This window comes from Perognathus longimembris, chromosome 20, assembly GCF_023159225.1.
Source record: "Perognathus longimembris pacificus isolate PPM17 chromosome 20, ASM2315922v1, whole genome shotgun sequence".
In the NCBI taxonomy this organism is placed as follows: Eukaryota; Metazoa; Chordata; class Mammalia; order Rodentia; family Heteromyidae; genus Perognathus; species Perognathus longimembris.
Genome location: NC_063180.1, coordinates 15,346,445 through 15,359,793, shown reverse-complemented (window position 1 = coordinate 15,359,793; position 13,349 = coordinate 15,346,445). Strand labels below are relative to the sequence as shown.

General features: G+C 44.9%; 1 protein-coding gene across 1 annotated transcript in view; it reads right to left on the bottom strand.

Annotated features, from left to right (window-relative positions):
- Tdrd12 (tudor domain containing 12) overlaps positions 1-12,640 on the bottom strand; it is a 62,134-nt gene extending 49,494 nt beyond the window's left edge. Inside the window, exons 1-9 of the mRNA XM_048329949.1 lie at positions 12,617-12,640; positions 12,373-12,396; positions 10,496-10,654; positions 8,903-9,039; positions 8,305-8,424; positions 6,861-6,916; positions 5,340-5,425; positions 3,972-4,152; positions 3,365-3,457 (exon numbers count right to left, since the gene is read on the bottom strand). Of these exons, the coding sequence (XP_048185906.1) occupies positions 3,365-3,457; positions 3,972-4,152; positions 5,340-5,425; positions 6,861-6,916; positions 8,305-8,424; positions 8,903-9,039; positions 10,496-10,654; positions 12,373-12,396; positions 12,617-12,640 (880 nt within the window). The remainder of the gene's footprint in view (positions 1-3,364; positions 3,458-3,971; positions 4,153-5,339; positions 5,426-6,860; positions 6,917-8,304; positions 8,425-8,902; positions 9,040-10,495; positions 10,655-12,372; positions 12,397-12,616) is intronic.
- Between the last annotated feature and the right edge of the window lie 709 nt (positions 12,641-13,349).

The window sequence follows — 13,349 nt, the reverse complement described above, 5'->3', positions numbered from 1 at the left end:
ATGTTAACAGCTGACCACAGAGAGCAATACAAAAGGGTGGCTCGGGCTGGGAATGTGGCTTAGCCATGAGTGCTTGCTTAGCATACATGAAGCCCTGGGTTTGATTCCTTAGCACCACATACACAGAAAAAGGCTGGAATGGTGCTGTGGCTCAAGAGGTAGAGTGCTGGCCCTGAGAAAAAAGAAGCCAGGGACAATACTCAGGCCCTGAGTCCCAAGACTGGCAAAAACACACACACAAAAAAATGGTGGCTGAATGATCATATGTGGACATGACCTTGCTTTGATCTCGAAGAGAAGAAACAAATTCTCAATAAAAATTTGAAAGAAAAAAAAAACCAAAATGAAACTGTACATCAGTTTGATAATAAAAATTTGAAAAAGAAAAAAGAAAAAAATTCTTGCAATGAATTTGCTTGACCTATCAACATCCTTTCACCAAGGAACCCTTCCCTGCAGATTCAGGGTGCTGCGGATCTATCGATCATGTTAGTTCAATTCTCCCCCAGTTCCCCAACTTTATTTTAAGGAGGACGGGTGTCTATTTCAGTGAATGGGTAGAGCACATTCTTTATGAGCACAGACAAGGACGATGCTCACAACATTCCCTTTTAATATGCGCAATGATCGTACTCAACAAATCTATCCTACTTGAATACTCCCATCCAAAAATGTATTCAGGATATTTTAATTAGATTCAAGATCCTGCTTAAGATATTCGAGAATACATCCTTCACTGAAAAAGGAGTCACAAGAGGACTAAACATTTCCCATGAGAGTTTGGCTTTTCAGACAAATTGAGCTTAAAACGCCGGGAGAAGAGTGTGTTCCCTGAAAAATCCAGGAGTAATTGATTTAAAAAAAAACGGTGGCTGGTTCTCACACCTGCACCTGGGGAGCTGTGTGCTACACAGAAGGTAACTGAGTGCCAACTAGAATTATGTCAGTCATGGATTCAGATCCTCAACTGTGCATCACTCCTCCCGTTTTTGTGCAGACACTAAAGCTTAAATTCAAACCACTGCCATTTCCCTTAACCACTGCCATCTCCCTTAGCTTTTTTGCTCAATAGTGAGGGGCTCTACTATTCTGAGCCATGCTTCCACTTTGGACTTTTGTGTATATGCCAATCTGGAGTCTTAAATTCAGGGACTAGGCGCTGTTCCTGAGCTTCTCTCTCTCTCTTTTTCTCTCTCTCTCTAGCTTAAGTTACCACTTGAGCTATACCTCTACTTCAAGCTTTTTGTTGGTTAATTGGAAATAAGAGTCTCATGGCCTCATGGACTTTGCTGTCTGGGATGGCTTCAACTTGTGATCCCTAGATTCAACTTGTAATCCCTAGCTAGGATTATAGGCATGAGCCCAGCATTTTGGGCTCTTTGCTGCTTAGATAAGAGACTCACATATTTGTCTGCCTGGGCTGGCTTGGAGCCACTGGTGACCCTTTTTTTCCTTTTTACCTATCCTCAGGAAGTCAACCATCTAGATAAGATGACTAATCCCAGATATAATCTGCTAAAACTCTCAGAGGATGAAATGGACAATCTGGATAAGCCCAAGATGTTTTGTAAAATCTGAATCAATAATTCATAGCCTTCCAAAATAGATCCAAGTGGGCTTACTGGTAAATTCTACCTAATATTAAAAAAAAAACAACGAAGAAATGCAGCAATTTCCATGCTTTTCCAGAAGATGGAATAAGATATTTCCTGATTCATTCTATGAAAGAAGGATTATTTTAACATAACACTGGCAAATCAAATCCAACCATGTATAAAAAGATATGGTCAAAAATATGAAAAGAAAAGCCATAGACTAGAAGAAAAATTAGCAAAAGACACATCTGGGGGCTGCTGGGGACTCACAACTGTAATCCTACCTACTCAGGAGGCTGAGATTTGAGGATCACAGTTAGAAGCCTGCCTGAGCAGACAAGTCTATGAGACGCTTATCTCCATCAAACTACTTTGAAAAAGTCAGAAGTGGGGGTTGGGAATATGGCCTAGTGACAAGAGTGCTTGCCTCCTATACATGAAGCCCTGGGTTCGATTCCCCAGCACCACATATATAGAAAACGGCCAAAAGTGGCGCTGTGGCTCAAGTGGCAGAGTGCTAGCCCCTGAGCAAAAAGAAGCCAGGGACAGTGCTCAGGCCCTGAGTCCAAATCCCAGGACTGGCCAAAATAAATAAATAAATAATTTAAAATGCCCTTTAGGGGCTGGGAATATGGCCTAGTGGCAAGAGAGCCTGCCATGTATACATGAAGCCCTGGGTTCAATTCCCCAGTACCACATATATGGAAAATGGCCAGAAGTGGCACTGTGGCTCGAGTGGCAGAGTGCTAGTCTTGAGCAAAAGGAAGCCAGGGACAGTGCTCAGGCCCTGAGTCCAAGGCCCAGGACTGGCAAAAAAATAAATAAATAAAATAAAATGCCCTTTAACAAAAAAATTTTTAAAAATAAACTAAAATATGGAAAAGTCAGAAGTGGCTTTGTGGCTCAAGTGGTAGAGTGCTAACCTTGAGCAAAAAAAGCTAGGGAATAGCACATAGGCCCTGAATTCAAGTCCCAGCATGCGCGCGCACACACACACATACACCACCACCACCACCACCACCACCACCACCACAAGTCTGAAAAAAGAATTATTAACCAAAAAGTACCAGAACCTTTAAAATTTCAACAATAAAAGGACTGGAGATATAGGTCAAGTAGAAGAGATATGAGCCATAAGCATCTGGTTTATGCTTTTATTCTAAGACAAGACCTTGCCAAGTTGTCCAGGCTGGCTGCAAACTTTCCATCCTTCTCCCTCAAGTTCCCAAGTGGGTAGGATGACAGGTGTGTGCCACTGTGCCTGGAGGACCAGTGCTTTGGTGTCCTTTTTGTGTATACTGGTACGAGAGCCTCTCACTCTCAGCTTTCTTGTTCATACTTGGTATACTACTATTTGAGCTGCACTTCTAGAACATTTTGTTGGTTAATGGGAGATGGGAGTCTTGAGGATTTTTCTGCCTATTTTGGCTTCAAACTACAATCTTCTAGTTCTTAGCTTCCTGAGTCGGTAGGATTACAAATGTGAGCACAAACACCTGGCTAAGTTCTTCACATTGCAGTCAAATATCTAACTATCAACTACAGGACAATCACTGTTAGCAGAAAGTGATTCCATTAAATTATTTTAAAAACAGGAAAAAACATTTCTAAACAACATTTATAATCCTTAGATGGCTCCGTGGCTGGCTTGAGAGGTGAAGCATGTTCAAGTCCTAGATGTGCTCATACCATGCTCATACCATGCCCATACCATGCATACAGCACTATTTTCTGTTGCCTATAAAATGAACCAAAGAAGTAGGACTCACCCAATATCACAGCAGTTGGCCCTCGGTCACCAGCAACATCCTTGCACAATGAATGTTGGAGAGATTGTGTCAGGAAACTGAGCCCATGTGAATCTGAAAAGAAATTAAAACATGAGATAAAACAAAAACAAAAATTTGAGCTGGTCAGTTTACTTCCCCTGCCCTTGCTTTAGCTATAACTGGATAGAAGAGACCTAACAGGGAAGCTAAAATCTGAAATAGGAAAGAATGACGTAAAATTTTTCCACAGTCTGGGACTAATTCTTCTCATACTTTTATGGTAAATTTACAGTAAACAGCTCTCATTAAAGAGTGTCTAAAACTCTTAAGTACTCAAAACTTTATTTTTTTAAAGTATCTTTAAATTACAAATATTTGGGCTGCTTGAAAATGTAACTCAACATGAATAGGAAATTGAGATTTTTTTTTTCCTTCCTCGCTTCATAAAGACAAATAGTAGCAGCTCTAGGGTCGCAAAAGCTGTCACTGGCTTATTAGGATTAAAGGGATTATTAAACACCACCCAGGGCTTCCTGAAGGACAGGCTTGCCAACCATTTCCCGCTATGTTCCAGGGTGAGAAGTTAAGACAATGGAGACCCACTCACTGTTCGTTGCCTGAAAGTCTTTTCCTTGCCAAAGCATTGGCCACAGTGTAAGGGCTGGATTGGAAAGGGATGTGGACTTTATACTGAATCTTGGTTTCTCCAAAGAATCACACTTTTTATTCTGCATAGGTGACATGTAATAAGCAAAGTTCTTTGCCACCAGGTCATCATTCAGACAAACCTGTAAAATGTGAAATATTTCAGGGGTAGCAGGATGCATGTAGTCAGGGGATGGTGAGGGGTCCAAACTTAGCCTGGACGCTATTTTTAGAAAAACTGTTTTACATGACATGATTTGACAGAAACACATCTCCTGTCTCCAGTCTAATAACGGTCCACTAAATGCTTCTCACCAGCTACCTGACAAGAAAATAGCAAGAGTCTGAATGAAAGACAAAATATGTCTCCTTGGAGGCATGGAAAACTAATGCAACCTGGCGAGGCAGAGGTCTGCTAGGAGGGAGATCACTGACCATAAAAGACAAACTACTAAATTCTATTTTATCAAAACTTAACACTTGGCTGAACTGAGAAACCATCCTGATCTCAATCTCCTGGGGACAAGAGCCACTGCACCCAGGTGGCATCCGAATTCTTTATAATAAATACAAATTACATACAAGAAAATCTAGGGGTCAAAAAGAGCACTAACACTATAGCAAATGGACATATTTATAAACATTCCATCTTCTTTAACATTTTACAATAATCACTATAGGAATACATTTCTTGTCTATTACAAACATATTTTGGTAGAACTGGGTTTGATTAAGGCATCACACTTGCTAGACAGGCACACTATCACTTGAGCCAGCCCCTAACCCTTTTTACTTTTAATTTTCAGATAGAGTTTTTTGCCTGGGGCCCTCATCTATCAAGACCATTCTGTTCACACCTCTCATATACCTGGTGTGACAGGTGCAAACCACCATGTCCAGATTTCTTGGCTGAGATGAGATCTTGCTAACTAGCCCAGACTGGCCTTGAACCATAATCCTCCATTCCTCTGCCTCTCAAGTAGCCAAGATACAGGCAGGAGACACTGCTTGAGCCTAAATAAAATACTAACTTAAGGAATGCTGAAACAATTGTTTTAAGTAATTAAAAGAGGAAGTCTGGGAGCGTAGCTCAGTGTTAGAGGCCTTTCCTAATATGTGCTAGGCCATGGGTTCATCTGCCAGCATAGCAAATAAAAAAGTTAAAAGGAGAAGAAACTAGCTAATTTGTAAGCCAAACCCTGAAAGATTAAGATCATTTCTATCATGCGTGAACTGCACTGTTCATTAAGGTAAAACTTCAAGTACTCTACCAGTAGGCCACATTCCCTGCCCAATCTTAATATTTTAAAAATACAAGCATCTTACTTACCTTTTCATTTTTTATGGTTGCATAAAGGTAAACCTCAAAAGTATCGTCTTCCACAGCACATAATTTGGCCTCAACCTGGGTAGCTGCTAAATGAAGCACAAATGAGCTTATATTAAAATCACAACTGAAGCCAGCAACTGGTGTCTCACACCTGTAATCCTAGGTACTCAGGAAGCTGAGGCCTGAAGGATCACAGTGTGGGGTCAGCCCAGACAGAAAACTCAACTAGACTGCAGCTCCAAAATAACCAGCAAAAAGGCAGGCTGGATGTACAGCTTAGCAGTGCCAGCAGTGATGGAAAAGGTCAAGTTCAAGCGCGCACACACTCTCTCTCTTACAGCATCATGATCATTTCCCACTAGTCAGTCTCTGCTAACCATGTATTCCCCTGCACCAAAAAGGCCAGCAATGTCCACGGCAGGACAGGCTCTTAGGCAGAAGGTGGATGGAGTAGGCAGGCCATGGAAACGACTCTCCTGACCAGAGTGCCCTCCACCTTTTATCCCATCAACAGCATCTCTAGCTACTACCACTCTATAAATACCTCAACACTGGAGTCTTCTCTTCTTCTCTGGTGGCACTCAACTCCAAATTCCCAGGCACACCCTTCCCTCTGGTTCCCCTCTGCCCTCCATGTGCCCAGGGAGGGTGACCTGTCAGACCTAATGACCAAGCAGTGGCGTGGCTATGTGGACCGCCACACACTACACTTCACCAGTCATCATCGTGCTCAAGGCAAGGACTGGTGGTGTCATACACAAGAGGGGCCCGAACCTACACAGAAAGGAGCAGGCAGAACCCAGCCTGAGGCCACCTGCCTCCTCCTCACCCAAGTTCTCCTCTTCTAACACCCGTGATGGGCACAAGAGCCCGACTCCAACCCGACTACCACTTCCCAGCTCACAACACCTGCTTTTCCTTGATAGTACACATAGCGATTTATTTTGCATCCTTTTAGGTTTGTGTGTGTGCACATGCGTGTGTGCACTGCTACTGGGGCTTGAACTCAAGGCTTGGGCACTGTCCTTTAGCTTTTTCTCAAGGCTGGTGCCCCTACCACTTGAGCCACAGTTCCACGTTTGGCTTCTTGCTGGTTAACTGGAGATCAAGAATCCCAAGACTTTCCTGCCTGGGCTGGATTTGAACCTCAATTCTCGGCTCTCTGTCTCTTGAGTAGCTAGGATTTCAGGCATGTACCACCAGTGCCTGGCCCCTTTAAGCTTTCAAGCAAGCTAAGAGACAGGGGTTATTACTGCATAGGGCTCCTCTACATAACCAGATTGTGTAGATTAAAACAATCTTTCTGATTTCAGCTGACAATAACTGGTGTCTAGATATACTTAGAGTTCCAAGGGCACAGGGGCTATAATACTTAGCATGGAAGCAGCTCTACAAAACACAGAGCCCTTATGAGGAGGTGTACAGACTCTTCTGGCACATCTCAAGCCCCTCCTCAGCAGAAGGGAAGGCCACAGTGGGTGTCAGTTCAAAGCAGGCTGCAGTGAACACAGCTGGCCTTACCTCTTAGAACACTCTGGAAGTACTGGATAGCTGCACTGTCCCATTTCTTGGCAGGGCTGAAACAAGTAGAGGGATGTGACTTTATTCAATAAAATTCTTGGCTAGGGCACTAACTTCATGTGCCAAACAAGACACTGGTTGTTTCTACTATTACCTACCAGAGTTACAAGCAGGTTAGCAGAGAGCATGCTCAGGCCTGCTTTGTGAGGGGAGACCCTCACACTATGGGCAGCAACACAGAAGCCCTGCTGACATGACCCAGTCCATTTTCTGTGGCAAGAACAGTCCCCAGAGGTACCAAGTGTCCAGAACTAAAGTATGACAATTACATCCATGAAAAACACTAAAGGAAAGGCACACATATTGGTAAATGGCTTCAATGTAACTTCTTAAGCTAATTTTGCAAATCCAACAGTATTATAAAATGTTCGCTCAAGGCTCCAAGCTAGGCAAAGTGGCACAAGCATATAATCCCAGCTACTTGGGAGGTAGAAACAGAAAGATCACAGTCCTAGCCATGTCAGAGCAAGACTATCTGAAAACAAACTAAAAACAAAAAAGGCCTGGTGGTGAGGCTCAAATGGTAAAGCACAGTTTGGACCCCTGTACTGGGGGGGAAAATATGGTCCACACCAATGAGAGTTATAGAAACACTGACATGCCCTGGAAGTTTAGTCTTTTTTTTCCTGGTTGGTCATAGGGCTTCAACTTAAGGCCTGGAGACAGTGCCTGAGATTTTCTGCTCAAGGCTAGTGCTCTACCACTTTGAGCTACATGCCACTTCCAGTGTTCTGGTGGTTAATTGGTAATAAGACTCTCACAGGCTTTCCTACCTGGGTTGGCTTCAAAACGTAATTCTCAAATCTCAGCCTCCTGAATAGCTAGGGTTACCAAGTGTGAGCTACCAGTACACAGCTGGAAGTTCAGTCTTGATAAGACCACAGGGCCTCTTAGGAGGGTGGCATGGGGCTAGAGAGGAATGCAAGCAACATTTTTTCTTTCTTGGGGGGTCGGGGGAGAAACAGTCTATGCATCCTGACCTGATCAGGGTCTCCTATGCACAAGAGACCCCCCCACCCCCACCTCAGCTTCTCAAGCAGCTGGGACTACAAGTGCTGGCCACTGTGCCTGGCTGATAGTGTTGTTTTTTTTTTATTATCTATGAACCTGTGTTTTATATTTTTCTTTACAGTTAATTTACTACTTTTTGCAAGTTTAGAAAACCGACAAAAGCATAAAACTCAGGCCTCCTCCAGTAATAGGGTTCCTCAGGCATCCCACAGGCAGGGGCAAGTTTGACAACCACAGACCCAGAGTTCCCATCCTGCCTCCTACAAAAGACAGGCCTGTAGTCAGTTCAGCCCTTGTACAGAGGTGGTTTCCAATAAACACCACACATTTAAGGCTTTTCTCAGAATTCACCTAGTCAAGAAGCAATACTTACACAATTTGTGCACTATCTTCACAGAAGTCGATGTGTAATGTAACAGGTTTTGTGCAGTAAAGTCTGAATTTTTTCGCTCTATATGGAAGCTTCATGAAAGACTCTACTGCAACTCGAATACTTAAAAGTAAAGCAGATAAGGTTCTGTTATAAACAAAAATTAGATAGGACAAATTCATTTGACTGTATCTATATTGTTAATATATTTAATGTAAAACAAAACACACAAAAAACTGGGTGGCTGGTGGCACACATTCATAATCCTACCTACTCGGAAGGCCAATATATAAAGTTCATGGTTCAAAGCCAGCCAGGGCAAGAAAAGTCCATGAGACTTATCTCCAATTAACCAGCAAAAAGCCGTAAGTAGAGCTGTACCTGAGGAAGAGCACCAGCCTTGAGGGGAAAAACAAAAGCAAGCAAGCAAGAGTATGAGGCCCTGAATTCAAGCTCCAGTTCATGCATGTGTGCGTGGGCACAACATTTACTCTAGTAGCATGGCTCAAGTAGTAAAGAACCGTGTAATAAGCAGGAAGCCAAGTTTAAACCCCAGGACAAAAACAACTTTTAAAGAGTGTAAGGCAAAATACATACATACTTTTTCAATTTTACTGGGATAAACTTGGCAAAATCCACAAGAAAGCACTCTGCCAGGTAGTGGTCTGCTGAAGAGACGATTGACTTAATAATGGCTCTGCACCAGCACTTCAACTCCTGACAGTAGACCACGCAAACCTGAAAGAGTTTGAAAAGCAAGGCTTTCTTTTCTATTGTCATTGTCAAAAATCTCCATAGTCTTATAATGAGAGAACTCAACGTTTCTTTTAAAACCAACTTAGAAGCTCAGAGCTGAGTTCTCACACCTGTAATCCTAGCTTCTCAGGAGGCTTGAGCTCAATCTGGTTGGAAGCCCGCCCAAGCAAGAAAGTCATGGGACTCTTATCTATAGTTAACCACCAAGAAACCAGATGTAGGGCTGGGAATATGGCCTAGTGGCAAGAGTGCTTGCCTCCTACACATGAAGCTCTCCGTTCGATTCCCCAGCACCATATATGGAAAACGGCCAGAAGGGGCGCTGTGGCTCAGGTGGCAGTGTGCTAGCCTTGAGCAGGAAGAAGCCAGGGACAGTGCTCAGGCCCTGAGTCCACAAGGCCCAGGACTGGCCAAAAAAAAAAGAAAAAGAAAAAGAAACCAGATGTAGAGCTGTGGCTCAAATGGTAGAGTACCAGTCCTCAGCAAAAAAGCACTTTCCACAATCTATCCTGAATCTAACTTAAGGCCGGGTGCCGATGCTGACAGCTATAATCCTAACTGCTCAGGAGGCTGAGATCTGAGGATAACAGTTACAAGCTGGCCCCAGCAGAAAAGTCCCTGTGAGACTCTTAGCTCCAATTAACCATTCAACAACCAAAGTGGTGTGGTGGCTCAAGTGATAGGGCGCTAGGCCTTGAGCACAAAGAAGCTCAGGGACAGAGCCCAGGCCATGAGTTCAAGCTCCCAAAACAAACAACTAAGAACCTAGCCCCAAGGCAATGATTAAAAGTGACTAAATACTCCAAAAGCTTTCTTCTTATTATTTTATTTTTTGTCATGGGGCTTGAATTCAGGGGGCCTGGACACTGTCCTTGCTCAAGGCTAATGTTCTACCACTTTGAGTCACAGTGCCAGTTCTGGATTCTGGTGGTTCACTGGAGATGAGCAGCCTTTTCTGCCCTGGATGGCTTTGAATCGTGATCCTCAGATCTAAGCCTCTGGAGTAGCTAGGATTACAGGTCTGAGCCACCACATCTTCATTTTAAGTCCACAAATATTTTACATTTTGAGTAGAGTTTCAAGACAATTATTAGGGCTGGGACTGTGGTTTAGTGGTAGAGTGCTTGCCTACCATACATAAAGGCCTGGGGTTGATTCCTCAGTGCCATATAAATGGGAAAAGCCAGAAGCAGCACTGTGGCTCAAGAGGTAGAGTGCTAGCTTGACCAAAAGAAGCTCAAGGAAAGTGCCCAGGCCCTGAGTTCAAGCCACAGGACTGGCAGGGAAAAAAAAGACAGTTATTACCAGGCACAGTGGTGCATGTCTGTAATACAAGGACTTGGGAGGGTGAATCAACTTCCACGTCAGCCAGAACTACATAGCAAGTAACAGCAAACTGTCAGAAGACACAGTGTTTAAGTCAAAATCAGACACATACCTGTCCTTCTTCCAAGACCAATGGTTTTATTTCTATATCCTGACACATGCTGTCATAGAAATTGTTCATGGCACTATTTAATTTCTGATAGTCGACTTCATTATCTGAAAAGTTACCAGATCCTTTGATAATAACCCAGAAGCAACCTGGATCTTCAATCTGTACAGTGTTTAAAAGGCAAATGAAATAATGCATGATTCAACAGTGAAACTATAAAATATAAACCTTAGAATCACAAAACTTTTAACTCTGGTGATCCAAACAAAATTTTTATGCCAGTCCTGGGGTATCAACTTATTATTATTATTATTTTTAAGACTAGCACTTAGCTGGGTGCTGGTGGCTCACAACTGTAATCCTAGCCACTCAAGAGGCTGAGATACGAGGACTGAGATTCAAAGCCAGCCCCGGCAGGAAAGTCTGTGTGACTCTTATCTCCAATTAACTACCAGAAAAACTGGAAGTGGCTCTATGGCTCAAAGCAGTAGAGTGCTAATCTTGAGCTGAAGAGCTCAGGGAGAGTGCCCAAGCCCAGGGTTCAAGCCCTATAACCAACAGAAAAACAAACAAAATGCAACAACAACAACAAAAAACAACTAGCACTCTACCACTTGAGCCACAGTTCCACTTCTGTTTTTTTGTTTTGTTTTAACAGGTCAGTTAGACATAGGAATCTCACAAACTTTCTTGCCTGGCTGGCTTCAAATCACAATCCTCAAATCTCAGCCTCCTGAGTAGCAAGGATTATAGGCATGAGCCACCAGTGCCTGGCCAAATGAATTGACAGTACTCTTTGTGTCAAACAGCCAAACCAAAGATAATGGTCTAAAGCATTTTAAAGAATGATGAGTAATTCTCAAATATGTGTTATGTCTAAAAAAGCAGATTCTCATTCTTCCATAATGGGAAAATACTCAATAGTAAGAAGGTTCATAATATTTTAAATGTGGGAGAAATATACATGAATAGACATATGATCTGCTAATATTAAAAAAGGGCAGATAAACCAAAATACATATGAACTATTACCTATGGGAAAAGGAAGAATGGCAAAGGGAGAAAGTCAGAGCTCCCTGAATGTGGCTTGTTATGTATTACTGTTATTATTAGAAACCAAAATATTACCTGTTACAGAGAAGTTGAAAATATTAAAAAGTTAAAATTTCATTAAAATCATTTGAAAAAAAAAATCACTGATTGCATGGCATAATAGGCCAAGCCTGTAAACGCAACTATTCAAAAGGCAGAGATTAGGAGGACCTTGATTTGAGGCCAGTCCAGTTGAAGAGTTAACAAGACCCTATCTTGGTGTGGTGGCACACATCTATTGTCCCAGCTATACGGAAATGTAAATACAAAAATGGCAATGTAGGATGGCCTATCTCAAAATACTATCTCAAGGTGTTGGGCCATGGGTGCCCAGCTTTAAAGTGTGATTTTTAAAGGGATTTACACCCAAGGCCAGTTCTTTGCTAGATCATAAGCTCCTTCCTCCAAGACATAGGGGGAGGCACGTGGGGCAGAGACCTGGGAGAAAGGGGTGGGGGGAGTTATCTCCATCCTGTCCAAGGAGCTGAGCTCCGAGGGGACAGGAACAGGTGTCATGGTATCGCTCCGCCCGAGTCAATGATTAGGAAGACAGGAAATGAGTTCATCCGTGGGCATGAAACAGTTACCTCTGGATTTCAGAGAAATCACCTGGGATGAACTCCAAGTCGGCGCCAAATCGTTCAGAGACCCTCAAATTCGTGTTCCCTGGCTTGTCTGAATCAAGACTGGGCTTCCTGCCTGAGGAGCTCACCCCTCCCCCAGTTCCACGAGGGTCCCCTTCCCCTCCAGCACCTGCCATCCCTCGGGGGGCCCCCCTTCCTCCTCACCTTCAGCACCAGGATCTCCAGCACCTGTCAACCCTCCCCCCCTCACCTTCATCACCAGGATCCACGGCACCTGCCAACTCTCTGCCGCCTCCTCACCTTCATCACCAGGGTTCCCAGTACCTGCCATCCCTCGGGCAACCCCCCCCCTCCCCGCCTTCACCTTCAGCAGCAGGATCTCCAAGCACCTGCCATCCCTCAAGGCCACCCCACCCCCAAATCCTTTTCTCCACCCCCTCCCTCTCACCTTCTGCACCAAGATCTCCAACATTTTGATGGAGGCGCCTGGTGCCCTCGGCCCCTCGCCTTGGACGGCACCCAGCACGCACCTCCTTCCTGGGCCTGGAGGTCAGCCTCCTCCCGGGTCCCGGCAGTCCCTGGCTGTCCGGGCACGGGCACGGGCACGCGCGCGCGCGCACACACACACACACACACACACACACACACACGGCCTGGCCTCGTCGTAGAGCCTAGGTATGTGCTGTGTGCCGTGCAGGGCCTGGGGCCCGCTGACGCCACCACGCCCCCGAGGCCACGTGCTCCGCCCTTCAACCGGAAGCCTCCCTCAGGCTCCGGCTCCTCAGCCGTCCAAGCTAGCACCGCGTGCCCGTGGACACCGCCAGCCCGCGTCTGCAACGGCCCGCCCGTGCCTGCGCGAGCTTCGAGGCCCCCAGAAAGCACGTGGACAGTTAACTGCCCCACAACGGCCGGCCAGCTGGCCGGCAGGCACGCTGCTTGGCTGAGGAGTCTAGCCTGGGCAGAACGCCGCAGAAAAGGGCGGGAACCGCAAGGAGGAGGTGGGCACGACCGGAAGGGGCATGGCAAGGTAAGGGGGCGTGGCGAGATGAAGGAGCCAGGAGTGGCTGTCATGCCCGGAAAGGGCGTGGTGAAGTGAGGGGCGGGGAATGCTTGTCAGGACAGGAAGGGGCGGGAATAACAGGGCAGGGCGGAGCATGGCAGGAAGGGGCGAGAGTGACTTC